The sequence below is a fragment of the Rousettus aegyptiacus genome, unplaced genomic scaffold, assembly GCF_014176215.1.
Source record: "Rousettus aegyptiacus isolate mRouAeg1 unplaced genomic scaffold, mRouAeg1.p scaffold_m13_p_11, whole genome shotgun sequence".
Taxonomy (NCBI): domain Eukaryota; kingdom Metazoa; phylum Chordata; class Mammalia; order Chiroptera; family Pteropodidae; genus Rousettus; species Rousettus aegyptiacus.
Window position 1 is genome coordinate 4767321 of NW_023416286.1, and position 16809 is coordinate 4784129.

At 37.9% G+C, this 16809-nt stretch overlaps 1 protein-coding gene and 1 pseudogene across 3 annotated transcripts in view; one reads left to right on the forward strand and one right to left on the reverse strand.

Annotated features, from left to right (window-relative positions):
* N4BP2L2 (NEDD4 binding protein 2 like 2) overlaps nt 1–15739 on the reverse strand; it is a 55103-nt gene extending 39364 nt beyond the window's left edge. The window contains exons 1-5 of one of the 3 annotated variants that reach the window (XM_016134326.2): nt 15549–15739; nt 13081–14330; nt 7039–7163; nt 2545–2633; nt 2085–2161 (exon numbers count right to left, since the gene is read on the reverse strand). In XM_016134326.2, coding sequence (XP_015989812.2) covers nt 2085–2161; nt 2545–2633; nt 7039–7163; nt 13081–14330 — 1541 coding nt within the window. In that variant the 5' untranslated portion in view covers nt 15549–15739. The remainder of the gene's footprint in view (nt 1–2084; nt 2162–2544; nt 2634–7038; nt 7164–13080; nt 14331–15548) is intronic. The other 2 variants (XM_016134325.2, XM_036228437.1) reach the window with 2 other exon arrangements.
* Nucleotides 3245–3362, forward strand: LOC118609788 (annotated as a pseudogene).
* Nucleotides 15740–16809: the final 1070 nt, after the last annotated feature.

Sequence of the window (16809 nt, forward strand, 5' to 3'; positions counted from 1 at the left end):
TTAAAACTTATCAACACAAAATTATTAGAGATACAATGATTTGAACATATCTCACAAACATAATAAGTGAAAGAAACTACCCATAATGAATATATATTACATAATTCTGTATAAGGTTAAAAAAAACTACAGTGTTAAGGCAAAAGATATTTTAGAAAAAAATGCTTTAAAAAAAAGCAAGAAAGTAATTACCAAGGAGTTGTTACTGGGAAAGGGAATTCAAAGAACTTCTGAGGTGTTGATAATACTCCCGTGACATGGGTAATGGCTGAATGAATATTTGCCTTATATGCTATTTAAGCTGTATGTTCATATTTTATGTACATTTTAGTGAGTTTAATTATGACAACAAAAAGTGGTTTTAAAGTTGTTCTTGACCCTCAAAGAACTTTTTACAATTTCTTTCACCCTAGTAGTTTTCTGCGCCCTGATCTGGACTTGGCAAAACACACTGGAACACTTTTTTCATTTAATGTTACAATTCCAGATTTACTAGTGCTAATTCATTACAGAAGAAATGTTTACTTTTCAAAACTATTGATATTTGTGTTCAAGATGAGACGAAAAAGCAAAAGGGAAGACAGAAGACCAAAAAAGAGATCTCAAGCCGAAAACTGGCAAAATATGACCAAATCCACAAGATGTCAAATTTGATGATTCGATCAATTCTTTGAAAAAAGTCAAGCTATGCTAGACATCAGTTAAACTGACTTTATTTAGTAAAGTCAATTTTTATTAAAAATTATAATCAATTTTAAGTACACCTCAAATGTAAACAAAGCCTAACTATATAACAATTTCATGAATTCATTTGTCCAGCATAACCCAAGTATCATTAGTATTTAAATTTCTGTCTCTTCTACCTGAGGTGCAATACACGCAAAGGCAGGCAAACAATACCTGACATTAGTAAATCTTTTCAGTTTATCTGTTTATATATGAACACAGGGCATACAAATCAGAAAGGGAAAGTAAGATAACCAATGGAATAAAAGGCAAGGGAGAAAGAATTATTAGTTGGATGCTACATAGAATAATAGCTTTAAGCTGAAAGAGGGCAAACTGAGGTGGGAGGGGAAAAAAAAGCTTTTTAAAAAAAGAGAGGTGATGGTTGCTCATCTCTGTGAATTTGCTAAAAACCACTGTTCTGTCCTGTACACTTTTAATGGGTAAAGTATGTGAATTATATCTCAAAGTTGTTAACAAAGGTGGGAGCGAAGTGGGCAAAAGGGAAGGAAAAAAGAGTCCTAGCCAGGAAAACCAGTGCTGTCAGGGGGTGGGGGGTGGGGGGGTATGGAGGTGAACACAAATGGAAGAGCAGGGCTGAAAGTAATACAAGTCCACACCCCCTCACCACAAACCTAAAACCAAAATGCTCTGAAAACTCAGTCTCCGGCTGACTGAAATGGCAGCAAAATCTAACCAGACCTGTATTCATTTGGCAGCAGCACGATCTACTCAGAACTGATAAAGAGATTATGTAGAGTCTTTCTTATCTATGAGGTTACTTAGTCATAATTTACCGCAGAAATAAAGAGATGTTTGAGGATTATGATATGCCACCCACACTCTGCTAGGGGTGTTAGGATTAGGTACATACACTCTATTACCTTTCTAAAATCAAAAGAAGAAACCCCACAGAATTCCGAAACACACTGATTCCAAGGATCTTGGTTATGGGAATAGGCACTTTGGTAGTAAAGATGGAAAGGAGGACTCAGGATGAAAGCAAGTTAGAAGAGTAATGCAGAGGAGTGGCCTAGCTAAAGACCAGAGGGAAAAATTCTAATGTTTCCCTCAAACGTTTCTAGATCTCCACTAGCATTCGGTTTACTGTGAAACAGTGTAGGAACTGACATAACAGTAACGAACACGCCTAACAAGAAAAACTTAATAAAATTTAAGACGGCAAGGCACGTCAAAATCACTGAATTTAAGGTAATGTTCCTCTAGACAGAAAGGAAGAAGCAGCAGTCCCTATTCACAAGTAGCAAAGATATGACAAGCAAAGCTAGTAAAGACGTTGACCGTATACAAGAGAAAAGGAAAAAGATAAAGATTCAAAATAAATTAGAGTGCCTTACTTTTCTAATTCTTCAGGATCAAATTTCCACCAAGTTTCAGGTTCATGAAACTCTACTCTGTATCCTTTTCCTATGGCCTACACAAAGGAAAGGAAGAAAACAAAAACCCAGAGAACACTTCTTAAAGTAAAAAGAAGACAGACAAGATATAAATTTCATTTAGACAATACTTCTTAATTTTCTCAGTCAAGAAAAATTTTACTTTTAAAATAATATGGTTTATAAAAATTTTAAGACCACTTAACTGGACAAATTCCAATTACTATCAAGTCCAGGCAAAACTAACAAAATGAGCATATTCTTTAATAAGCACCGTTCCCAATTTTTAAAATCTAAGCAAACACGTCTTCAGAAAACAAAGACGAATGTTTTAATAATAAAGATCAAGGTTAACGAAAATTCCAGAATTTAAAAAAGATGACAAGAATAAAACATAAAAACTTTCTCATCTCATATTTACCATTTCCACATATGGTTTCATTTCCCAAGCTTGTGTATTAGTGTTGTCTATTATAACTGGAGATCTCCCCTGATTGATAGCTTGTTTTGCTGAAATATAAAATAAATTTAAAAAACAAAACAAAAAAAGAGCTATTAGGTTAAAATACACAAAATTTAAACATTCATTATTAAGAAAACTTCTACATCTCTATACTTAAAACCACACTGTGCATTGCAATCTCTCAAGTCAGTGCCACGGAAAGGACTCCGCTCCATTAAAAGGGAACTATCTGGTAGACGCAACCGCCTGCGAGTCTTCTCCAGACCAGAAGCTGATTTTCACTAACTGTACTGAACATCCTGGGGAAACATTTTCATGAACTTACAGCTAATGAAGCTTTTAGTCTAGAACTAACTTTCATTTACAGGCAATACAGGAACAAGTTATATATGAATATGGTCTGAGTATAAAAAGAGGTGAACATTTACTGACATGGAAATATGGAGATTGTTAACTGAAAATGGCAAGTGGCAAGACAATACGTAAGTACAATCTTATTCTGTTCAAAATAAAAAGATTTGTGAAGTTACTAGGAGAAATCAAAAAGTGGTGATCTGTGAGTAATGAAAATATTTTTATTTTGTGCTTATCTGTATTTTCCAATGTCTTATAATTACAAATAAGAGTTTGACATAAGAAAGACTTATGTTAACAAGAAGTCTACTGCCATGCCACTCTGAAGAAGCCCGACCTTGTCTGATCTCAGAACTAAGCAGGGTTGGGCCTGGTTAGTACTTGGATGGGAGACCACCAAGGAAGATCAGGTGCTGTAGGCGTAAAAAATAAAGGATTGTAAGCTGACAAGGTCCTTGCAATCTGTGAGGTCAACCAAGGGTTGCCTCATCTTAAAAAAAAAAAAAAAGGCAAATATAATTAAAAACCCATAATAAATGTAAAAGGCTGAGGCAAAAATGCAATTATGTGGAAGTTTTCTTGAGATTTACAATTCAAACCACTAATGAAAACATTTATACAGAGGTATAGTGCAGATAGAATTCCAAAGGTAAGTCAGTTTAAGTAGTAATGACTACGGTGTAATAGATATTTGGGAGCAGAGGTCTCTAAATACTAAGAGAAAGTTAGAATCTGGATAGTAAACAGGATACCAAGATGTTATCACCTCCCACTGCTCCACCCCAATCATAAACAGTGATTACATCTTTTGTTTAAAAAAAAAAAAAACTTATTAGAGCAATTCTCCTAATATCTGATTAGTAGGCTTACACCTCAGTTATGTTCTAGAAGAGGAATTTATTAACCAAATAATGGGGAGACTGCCGTCTTTCCATGAATAATCATCATCCAATACTACATCCCAGTGCACTCCAGGAGAACAGAGGTCCTAAGTAAACAATGTTTGAATATGCAATTAATGAGTGTCACTTTCTTAAACAAATTCACCACCATACTTGAAGAGAATAAAAACACCTTGGGCAAGTATCAAGCATGCCCACCTAGTGGCCAGCCCCAGAGCTTGTACAGACAGCTTCCCCTGACGTCTGGAGAGCCCGGGGCCCATGCCCGGCCAGCAGCCAACCAGTCTCAGCGCCTACTCCTTCCCCACTGCAACTGCTCTTTCCAGCTCGGCCTCTGTCCTGCCTGGTGTGGAGGGCTCCCTCAGTTGCTGAGGACCGAGGAGGAGGAGAGACCTATGCTGCCCTGTGATGGGGGCTGGGACTATGACTTGGGCAGGGGCCACTGTTGGGAGCTACCATTACTGGAGCTAGGAGCCTGTGTCCTACCCTGTCTGGTCATGTCCCTCTCAGGTGTGGAGAGCTGGAGGTAGATATTGCCACCTCCCACCAAGATGCAGGAGTTAGGATCGAGGTGAGTCATGGCCTCTTGCTGGCAAAGATTTATTGGAGGGGAGTGTCCTAAAGCCCCCCACCCCTCTAGCCTGGAATGGGAGGTGACTCTCAACCCCTCTGGCCATGGCACCTTTTGGACTAGGCTGCTGGGCTCAGGCAGGATAAAAGGTGCTGGGAGGATCATGGGCATGGAGGTCCTGTCAGCCGAGAAATAAAAGTCTACCTCAGAGCTGCATTTAAAAAAAAAAAAAAAAAAAGGAAAGAAAAAAAGAAACGAAAGAACAAAAAAGAACACCTTGGAGATGTTTTCAATTTATAAACAGCCTAAGACGAATTTAGAGTCTTCTCATCATAATGAGGCAGACAGACATTCCTAGTATGGTTCCTAGCATTTAAAACTATTCAATAAATGTGTCAAGAAATTCCACCCTAAATAAGTCATGCTTCTAATTTTCAAAATGTCTAATGACTGCTAGTTATAGTACCTTGAAAAAAGTAAAAATTACCTGAAAAAGTCCATATTTTTATACTACTAATAAAACTAGATGTTTATCTTGACATCAATATTCTGTTCAGCACTGGAATTCACAAGCATGAACCTTTTAATGAAATGTTCTAGACTAGTTCTGCCAACAGAAAAACACGCCCTACAAATAGACTTCTCATTCCGCCAAAGGGCACTGACTCTTATTCCCTTAACTTTATGCCAATAACGTCAAACACGGGAATTGCAACACCACCACTGTTTGATCTGGGCAATAACGGTCTGAGGCATGTAAAAAAATAAAATACAATTAGTATTTCAGGGTTTTTTGTTTTTTTTTTTTGAGATTTTTTTTATGCCACTTTCTAATATATGTGGAGAAATCCTCGACTGTCATAGAAACAATACTGGGAAATAGTCTTACAATCAAACTTATTTGACATTTAAACTTTCCTGTGAAAACACGAACTGTAACAGAATGAAATTTTTTACTCAAAAATATTCTCACTGAAATTCCTTACTCTAAAAATTGAAGATTAAAAAGAAAAGCATTTATCCCGTTTTTCTTGTACATACTGTACTATTGGGTGACCCTACTTGCTAGTTCGAGTCGAGGGGAAGTTCTCATTACACAACAATTTCAGCTACTAAACATGGAAGGAACAACAGACCTAGTAAATCACCATTTTGCAACCCTTAATGAAATAACTGATTCAGGAAACAACAACTCACTGTTGGATAAAACCACTGGGTATAAGATTTATAAGGAACTTGATAATGAAGGAAGCAGGCTGTCCCTCTGAAGCTACTATCAATCTTAACATCACTGAAAATGGGACTACCCGATCTTTGCTTACTAAAAAAATAAGTTGAACCTGACAAAGCCTTCAGTCTAGAGTTAACTTCTATTTAAGGCAATATAAGAGAAAAAAGAACAAGTTAAACGGTTACAACAAGGAAGCAAGTAGACAGTTACTGGATATAGGACATTTTATTGGACAAACAACGAAGTTTCTGCAACAAGTTAATAAACTTGGTATGGGGGTGACAAGAGGGGAAATTGCTATAGATTAACATAATTAAAAGAAACATAAAAACGAATGTCCTGTAAGGACCTTGTTTAGATCCTGACTTAAATATAACAACTGTAAAGAAATAGTTAAGACGACAGGGAAAACTCGATTACAGACTGGGTATTAAATGTCAAAAAAAAAATTTTTTTTTTTTAAGTAAAAGGGTGGTTAATTTGAAATGCATTAAGTGTGTCTGGAATTTGTGTTAAAATACTTCAGCAATTTAAAAAAAGAGAGAGGTGGCAACAAAAAAGGAAAAAACCGATATGATAATATTTGATAACTGATAATTCTGAGTGATGAGAATATGGAGTTCATTGTCTCTCTACACTTAGTTTAAAATTTTTCATAATAAACCAATTTGTTTAATCATCAATACATTCATCTTTAAAAGAAAGAAATTAACTTATACCATATGCATTTACCTACTAAAGTAAGTTTTTAACCTGACTACAACATTAGAATATCTGGATCATTTTCAAAAAATACCAATACTTAGATCCACTCCAAACCAACTAAACCAGAATCTCTGGGGCTGACTCAGGCATAAGTTTTTTAAAAGGGTCCATAAATGATTCAAATGTGCACCAAGGTTAAGAACCACTATTTCAAGGTAAAAAGAAACTGACCCATGTACCAATAAAAAATTCATTAAATAGATTTTTCATAGGGTAATATCAATGAGAAAAACTTTCAATATTCACAGGCATTATATTAAGCCTTAGAAAATATTAACATTACTCTTAGAAAAATCACTTTTGGGAATACAGAAATACCGTATCAGAGTTTTCTGAATTTATTCAAGAGATATAAAATAAAGGCTACCAATATATCCCACCTCTCTATTTTACCAGCTTATACTGGTACACTATTTACAGTTTACAAAATAGTCTCTGATTTCCACAACCTTGATCAGATAGGACAAGTATAATTCTCACTGCTTCTAACATGAAAAAACCGAGTCTCAAAGCTTTCGAATGGCTTGTGAAAGTCGTTCGGCTGGTATAGGTCAAGTTGAGAATAAAAACCCAGGTCCTCTGACTCCTAGTCAAATATTCTATCCCGGGAGACCTGGCCCAAAACAAACCTCTGTTCTGGTTCCAGTCATGGGCATCACCAAGTTGATTAACATTATACCTGTACCCATCTTGATGGAGGAAATAGTCATCAGTGCTGAACACAATGCCATCACGACTCTGACCAAGCAGAACTCTGTTAATAAAAGAAATCATAAAGTGCCATTTATAAAATCTATTGCCATCAGAAATAAGCCACAAAGGAAAGCTTATTAAATGAATTTCTGAAGCATTCCTGTAAGTATATCACAAATAGCAGAGGAGCTGAACCTTAAAAGCTTTCAGATTTCAAATATCACTTTACACTTGAACCTACACAATTACGGCCAGTATCGAAACTTTTTTAAGTGGTATTTATATTTCAACTTTTAGAAACATCCCAAAATTATGTCAACTATTATCCATGCTTTTAACTTTAGTGAATGTGTATTTGGTGTCTAAAAATGCCTAAATTTAGCGCGACAGGTAACCTAAAAGGCAAGTAAGCCTAAGTAAGCAATTCATCTGAGGAAAAACTGTATTTAACCCAAAATAGCTCTGATAAACTCATTTCCCTGAAGCACAAACATAAAGCTCTCAAGTGGGAGTCAGAGCTAGCTTGATGCTTAAGGCAGTGAAACAGTCCATGATCCTCCACAGAATAATCAAACTTTAAATTTTCAAGAGATTCAATTATTAATTACTAAACACTAAATGAAAGACACTCTCAGAACAAGTCAATGGCGATTAAGCTTTGTTCTCATAATATCACCTTAATTTCTAAACTGCGAGATTAATAAGTGTTCAGAGCATCAGAACTCCCACAACTAGTCACTCCTGAAAAAGAAGGGGTTTGCTGAAAAAAGGGAAAACACAGTGAGAGAATGATTTGGATCCAACGGTAACAAAAGTATTTTGCTGTATCTCTTCTTTCCCTCAACCATAAGGCAAATGGATGGATATGGTTCTAAATTTGTTGAGGGAGAAGGGGAGTGGAAGGTAGTAGAAGGGATTAAAAGTAAAAGAATATTGTTCTGGGATGATTCAAGCATAGTACTTCCTAATAAAAATAATAAAAGGATTTCAATTATTATGATAAACATCTCTCTTCTTTCTTCAGTTTATAATAAATAAAATCACATATATCAAGATTAAAAATTTTTAAATATCCATTTCCACTTACAGAATGATTCAAATTACCTCCAACAAACCAAATGAAAGTAAATGGTTTGAGTTGTTTGTTTAGGATGATACTTAAACATTTAAACTAGTGTTGGATTTCTTTTTTAGGCCGCCATAATTTTTTAAAAATATATTCATCTAACATGTCTGGCATCTTATTTGCTTATATAGATAACCTAGAATATAAAAATGCCACAACATTAGCACTCCAAACCGAAGCTCACTCATCTAAAAAGATTTTGATCATAATCGACCCTGCGATGCCTAAATATACTTAATGATACCAGAACAGATACCATCTCTCTTAGATACCCTGTTTCATCTTTTTTCTGTTCTAGTACTTCTAGCAGGTGACTTTTCAGATGTTAATAATACCATGCTATTAGAGTACAGGGGATTTTGTATCCAGGAACTGTTTTTTTTTAACATCTCCCAACATAAAAAAAAAGGGGGGGGGAGGTGGGGACAGCAAATCAATTTACATCATTAAATCAAGTCAACACTAAGCATGAATAAACCTCTACTAAAGTTCATCTCAAATATATAAATCATAATTATAGCAAATTATTTTATTTGGAGAGACTTTTTACTCCCAGACAGCGAAGACTGCTCATGCGTCTTTTTTAAATTCCTCAAACCATCGTGAACTATGAAGCATTATTTTGAGGACTTATATTTTTAAAATACCTTTACCAATCTGGATATATCAGATATCATACCAACCACTGAACAAAAAATGAATTATTTAAGAATATTAGTATTTTTAAAATTCTTACAGTCAATTTCTATCAGAATTCTCACAAGTCAAGATACTAAAATGGATTCTCAGGCTGTCAAAATTTAGGACTCTGGAAAACCAAGTATCTAATTGAAAAAAGTCAGATGTGGGCCCAACTGGCCACTTGACTTGTATTTTTTCACAATAGTTATCTTTTTAAAAACCTATGTGGCAAGCATTTTATGTATCTATGACCTCATTTAATTCTCACAACAACCTTCCTAATTTGATATTAAACAAATTCAGAAAAGAAAATAATTTCAGAAATCAGGCCACCAGAGTTATCCCAGTAGTGGTGGGAGAGACAAAACCACAGCTTACAGTGATCTGTTTGTTATTCAGGAGCCAGGGAACCACTGTAAGCCAGTGTATCATCTCCCCTTGCGTGTGAGTTGGACTTAGAGACTAGCTTCTAACAGAATGTGGCAGAGGGGATGGAAGGTTACAGAAAAAAGTAGCCTCTGTCTTTGGCTCAGCGCTGGCTTGCTTTCTCTCATCACATTCTGAGTTGAGAGAAGTCCAAGTAGCAAAGAATTGAAGGGTCTCTCTCCAGCCTACTACCAGCAAGACCCTCAATCCAAAAGCTCACAAGGAACTGAGCTCAAAACAGATCTTCCCCAAGGTAAGCCTTCAGCCCAGAACACAGCCCTAGTCAACATCTTGACCACAGCACTGTTAGAGACCTTGAACCAAAGAAACCCAGACAACTGCCCTTCGGAAACTGTGAGACAATAAAAGTTCGTTGCTTTAATGACTCAGTTTTAGGGTAATTTGTTTACACAGCCATAGATAACTACTGCACTTTATGCTTACAATTTTTCACTTAAGGAACAAGTGAATCATGCTCCTTAAGCCCTGTGTTTTGGGAACTCTATCACCAAAATGGCTTACTGTATGAGTTAATTTCCATGGTTTATTTTTGAAATTTCTTAAGAACTATGCATTATTTTCTCTACTACATGCAAATGCCTTTTAAAATAGAAGTAATTTCACCCCCCAGGATCTGAGTAAAACTAAGACTTCATGAACCCTTTGTCTTCTCATGTACTGAAGAGCCTTCCATATCCCTAGCCCAAGACCACTTTTCCTGGCAATTCCTTGAATTAAGAGAAATTCATAAAAACTCAATTTTTCCTCTAGAGTTTAAACTGAGATCTCCAAAAGCCGGTGGTGGGCGGGGGTCTCTTCCTATTCCTCTTTAAACTATAACTGCAGTAGTTTCCTACACTGCTATTAACAAATTACCCCAAACTTGCTGACTTAAAACAATACAGATTTTTTACCTTACAGTTCTGAAGGCCAGAAGTCCGATATCAGTTTTACTGGGCTAAAATCAAGGTGGGCATAGGATGGCATTCCACCTGGAGGCCCTAAAGGAGAATGTTCACTTGCTCTTTCCAGCTTCAAAGGGCCACCTGAATACCTTTGGCTCATGGTTCCTCCATCTTCAAGTCAGCAATATAGCTAGCATCTTCTCTCCTCTCTAAGTGCCTCAACTATCTTTTGTCTCTGATCAACTCAAGATATATATATGAAATTAGTGGCCTGTTTCTGAAAATATACTCTCGTTGGTGAAATCTATATGAAATGTGGATTAGCTAAAATATTTTAGATTCATTCCTCCAGCTTGCATAAACAGGGTATAAAAATCTAGCAAAATCTATATCCCACACTCCTAGGAATGACACTCATGCCTTGATCCCTAACTGGTCCTGTGTCCATCCACTGAGTCAGAATATTCTGTTTGGCTGCTGCCAACTACAATGGTAACAAAATTCTACCTCTACAACACTGCTGAATTCTGCCTCACATGAACCTTTCAGCAAAGTGCTGTCAGTTTTCCTAAAAGGACACAGAGTTGGCACTTTATCATACTTACAAAAGTTGTATAAACTGTTTTGTATTAGCTTACTCATAAATATTCAAAGTCTACACTTGTGTTAGAATTTAATCTAACATTGATTCCATTAAAATCTGTTAGCAAACTTATAACCAAATTGGCTTGGGTAGGTTATAAATAAATAAAAGGATAACGCTGTATTGTGTTGCTTCTACTAAATGCAAAGAGTGATAAAGGCAAATAACACCTGAGTTCAGAAGGATTACTGAGGACTGAGATAAGCCAAAAACCTCAAAAAGTGGTGGCACTTCAGGAGCCTTTGAATAAGCAAAGTCCTGAGTACAACAAATGGACAAGTTATGTCTCCTGCAGTGGAGGGCAGGTTCTAGCCCAAGTGCAGATGGCTACGAAGATGGAGAGGTGGGTAAGGACTAACTTTAGGAAAAAGCGGACAACTGCCCCAAGTTACATGAACTTTAATACCTAGATTCATTGCCAGATATCAATATAAACAACACTATCTTTTAACTTAGTGCCCAATATCAGCTCAACTCTGATCTACCAAATCATTACTTTCTTTCTTCCAAACTCATGTTCAAAGCTAACTCCTTTATTAAGGTGCTCCTCACCAAAGAATATGTGGCTTTATAGCCGATCCCAAACATACAATTCTACTTCAAAAACTGCTGACCTAAAAGAAATACTCCTGCTTCCTTAACCAAGCTCCTTGCACGTCAGGATCATGTACAGAGCTGTGCACACAACAGATGGCAGAGTGAAGGAGCAGGGAAGAAATACATGGTCATTTATGTCCCTCGTTTGATCTTTCACCAGTTTTTGGAACTTCTCTCAAGTCCCGTAAGCTGAACTTCTCCTCTTCAGCCTTGGCTTCGTCCACAAAATGAAAAGAATGCAACCCATCTTACAAGATTTTTATATACAAAAGTACTCTGTAAAATTGTGACATGAATGGCAATCGCTACTCTAACTTCCATTCTTACATCTAATCTCTCAATGAAGAAATACATATATTATATATAATCACCTGTCATCTCCCACTACACTAAGTCTCCCCGGAATTACACTGAATTACTACTACTTTATTCATCTTCTGTTTCAGCATATTAAAATATGTTGTCCCAAACCTAATCTATCTTTCTTATGTTTATTCTATACTAAATCTTAGTCAAGGTCCCTAGCTAGAAAATCCCTTGATCCAATTTCCAAATCAAAATTAATACTTTTCTCTGATGTTATATTTTAAATCTAGAAGATTACTCCTGTTCGTAACAATTTCACTCTTAATTTCTATCCTTTCTAAAGGTTGAAATTTCATCCTCTTCGCAAAATCTTCACTAAAGAGGAATTAAAATGCAAAGACTTAAATTTCAATTCCTGCATAAAGATCACGGTTTACAATCTAGTTTGAAATGTCTATAAATTTAACCCTTCCCTAATTTCTTGCTTCAGAAGAAACCCTACGTTTAGATTGTTTAGGTTGTCTCACAAATAAATATAAAACATTTATAAAATGGTTCCTTGGAATATTTTATCCTCACCCAAAGATTACAAAAAAAAAAAAACTGAATTGTTTTTCTTTGTGCTATTTTCACAACTGCACAAATGTATTCCAGCGCATCAATGCTCTTTTTTAAAAAATGTAAACAAAACCAGAATTTAGGATAAAACATCACCAATTCTAACTCCATTAATTCAGATATTGCTCACTTAAAACTCTTATTTAAAGACACCAATAAAGGATTCCCTCTGCCAGTCAATAGTATGGACAGAGTAGTGCTTCAAACGCCCTCAAAATTCCTTTCCTTGAGTTACCTCATTTGCTCCTCACAATAAATCCAAAAAATTTATATATATATATATATATATTACTCATTCTATTAACGCAAAGCAAAATTTGTGCACAGTTGTGAAGTGAAATAATTGAGTCAAACCCCAAATCTTCTAAGCCTAATTACAACTCTTCTTGAATAGCTGACTTAAAAGTGAAGGCCAACACGGTTCTCAAATAGCATTTGCTGTCATCACGGTCATAATTACACATGGTGTATCTATTTTAAAGCCCTCGGGAGATTTTAAATATAAATATGCCAATTCTCCCTTCATTAGAAAACATCTTTTAAAATATTTAGTCACATGCCATTCTCAAGTACAACAAAGTTTTACTAGAAACATGAAAGTATGTGTTGTTGATTACAACTAGCACAATTTTTAAGTAATGAATTAACAAGTATTCCCTTGGTGTCCTTTACTTACCGAGACAATGTTGTTTTCCCAGAACCAGGCAAGCCTCTTAAAAGAATAAGTAATTTCTGCAATTTTAACTTTTCCTCTTGAAACTGCTGGTTCATAAAACTGTCTGTTCTATTATACTTGTCCATGGAAGGACCTTTCCAGCATCCTTCACTGGTTTCACAGAAACCATTACTCACATATCCACCTTGCACACTGCAGCCATTTCTATAGGGATGATCACTACTGATAATCTCACTACAGTCAATATAGTCATTGTTCTGATCAAAAGTCAAACAATTCCAAGGAACATAACTATTTACATAACATCCATTTCGAATCTGAGAACCATCTTGGGCATGGAAAATATTTGACAGTGGACTTGGTGGAGCATTGAATCTTTGAATATTTAAATGATAGTTAGAACTGGGAAGAGGAGGACCTCGGGGTACTATAAAAGAATGCAATGGTTGCCATTCCGGCCTGAAGGAAGTAAATAACTCATCACAAAATGAAGGTATTACTTGTCCACTACGAGGATGTCTGCCTGGCTCATTCTCCACATGCCATTGATAATCACGATGTGACTGAAGAGCATTACTAAGATCTCTTTTCTTTTCTTCTTCATATTTTATCAGATCATTATTATGGTCATCAAAATATGGAATAAATTGTTCCTCAGGAGGCTCGGGGTCCTTACAACTGCCTTCCAAATCATCTTTTTCATTTTCAAGCTCTTCAATTTCTTTGTAAAACTGGAATAATTCATTGTCAATCTCTGATTTTTTGGAGTTAGATTTCTGTTTCTCTTCTTTTCCTCCTTTGCCACCTCCCCCACTGATAGTACCTGCTTGATTCCTCCTTTCAGTGCATTTCCTTTTCTCAGGGGGTTTGTAGATGGGTCCTATAAATGCTTTACTGGTGCTATAGATCTCATCATCTGTGGATACCAACTGACGACTAGCAGCCTGTAAAACTTGAGAATCAATGGACCCAGTAACATCTGGTCTATTACCGGGAATCTCTTCATGCACAGTTTTCAGCAAATCTGTAGTTTTAATTTTGGTTTTGTCCTCCTGCTGATAACTATGTCCTCTGACATCAGCGACAACCCAATCATTTCCAGTTTTCTCGTGGACTTTGTGAAAATTAGAACTACCATGATGGGGAAAAACAAAAGCCCCTTCAGTTGACTTTAATTTTTTATAGCACGGTTCGCTTATTAGTTCTTTCCCATGTCCCAAGGATTTAGCTTCAACTTCACCATAAGGCATCTGAAGAATAAAGAAATCATGTAATTAATAGCTAATATTTTAAAAACCTTAAGAAAAGTTTCCTCAGCAACAAGTAGAAAAAGATTTAAATTTTTGGTATGAGCATTAAAGAATACCATCTTCCCATAATACAAAAATAAGAAAATTGTAACTTTATAATCACTTACTACTTAAGTATTGCTATAACAATTAAGAGAGGGATCTCTTTGAAAGTAAGCATTGTTTTTAAAAAGATATATCACACCTTTAACCTAAATGATGCATTTCTGAATTTAAAGAACTCAAAGACCTAGTAAGTCTGGAAAATTGAAACACTATAGATTTTGATGACACACAATTGTGTACGAAGAAAGAGTAAATCTGCCAACCAAATTGACACATTTCCAAACTGGCTACAATAAATTGCATCCTAAACATCTTCCTATTTAAAACCCCCATGTACATCCAGAGTAAGTGGATCTAGTGACCAAACCTGCCCACCAGCCACATCCTCTTTAGCAATCAAACGGCAAGTTAACTGGAACGCCAGTCTTTATGGGCTCCACTCCAGCGAACAGCGCAAAAAGCGGTTTCCATTCATTTAAAAGGAAAGAAAGAAACTTCGACCGCACTGAAAATGACGCAAGTATGTCACATTACATTTAGAAGAGACATTCTGGCAGCTCCCAAAGCCAAAGCGCTCATCTTTTCCAAATGGCTGGTCTATGTGGAAGATAAACTCTACTTCCCTTGAAAAGTCCAACGGACCCTCAGGAGCACAATCCAAGAGCCTGCTTCGCCCTGTCGCCCTCCGCTCGGCCCGCTCCCCGGTGTTCATCTAACACAAGAGGAGGACAGCGCGGAAGAGGCGGATGAGAGAGGCCCAAGAAAGAACGCCGAACGCCCGGAAACAGCGCCCTCCTCGGCCACCTGTCACTTCTCGTCCCCACATTCGAGCCTCATTAAAGTCCCGAGGAAGAGCAAGGGCTGCGGGGACGACGCGCGGCCTGCCCACAGCCCGACCCCAACGGCCTCCCGACCTCCCCGCAGGGCAGCCGGGGAACGTGCGCCCCGCTGTCTCCGTCCCACCGGAAATGAGTTCGGGTTCTGCTGCGAATTCCGTTACGGCCAACGGAAGGGGTCCGGCCGAGCGCCGGCGAGAGGAAAAAACCCGAAACGGCGCTCCTACTACCCCGCCCCCGACACGCACATACATACACAAAGGAGGTGTTTACTCACCTTACCCGACAGCTCCGCATTGACCTTCACCTCCCAATAAAACCTTTTAGCAAGACACGGACCTCCGAGAAGCTGAATGAGACGCGGAGACACGGCCCCGAAGCAGAGACCAGGACGGTCTCAGAGCCCACCCCTAGGGAGCCAGGCGTCGGGCCGCACCTCAGCGCGCAAGATGGCGGCCACCTCACGGTTACCCAGAAGGCAGCGCGCGCGCGCCCAGCATTGTGGGAACTGGCGTCCAGCGTCAAGTCGGACCGGATGCTTCGGCGGACAGCGACTGGGGTCTCCCAGAATCCACTGCGTCATAGACGCAGTACTTTGACAACACAACCCGGACTGAGTTCCCAGACCTGGAGCGGGCCGGTCACTTAAAAACACCTGTTTTGGCCGAAAAAGACAGCGACGTGCTCCCGCGTTCACCCCTAAAGGGAAGGACAGCGCGAGTGCCTGGCACCCTGGGACGAGACATGAGTGGGTCTCAGTGCTTTTAAGCTTTTAAGGATTTTTAGGGGACAAAGGATCAGGCTTTGCGAAGGGGACTCGAGTAGAGTCGCCCACGTTTTTATGAAAACCGCCAGGTAATTGCAGGGTCGTGTTCTTCCGTTGGAGGAGAGCATGACCGCAGCAGAGCCTCGGTAACAGATAAGAGTGTTCGTGGGAAAACCGTGTGGTGTCCTGACCATGTTTTGTTTGGGGAATAAAGACCAATCACTAAGCTTTCGCGTTAAAAAGAATATGTGAAAAGCGCTTAGAACCGCGCCTGGGAACAAGTGCTGTGTGTTCGTTCAATAAAGAACAAATACGAACCGAACAACTGGTAATCCTCAGGCCAGGGTCCCTTTTGCCTGGACCCGCCCCCTGCCCAGCATTCTTTCCCGTCCTGCAAGGGGAACTGCCGATTTCTTCGTAAATACCTCTCTCTGTTATCTGTAGCGTTTAAGTTTATAAGTACAACAGTTAAAATCACCATCCGGAATATTTGCATTTGAATAGTTAACAGTCTTATGACCAAAAGGGCTCAGCAAAGCAATTCACCCCCTCAGAAACAATCTTCCTCAAGTGCAAGTTCCCACATTGACCTTTGTTTGACGTTTCCTCTGGATTAAATTCAAGTGTGTCCTCAGGATATCACACCCAGAGGCGCAGGATGTCTGTCCATTATAAGGTGATATATATCTATCACCCTCAAAGTGTTATTCAGTTTTTCTACTGTGTATTTTCCTCCTTGCAACTAATGAACAATCCGTGAGAAGATACTTTG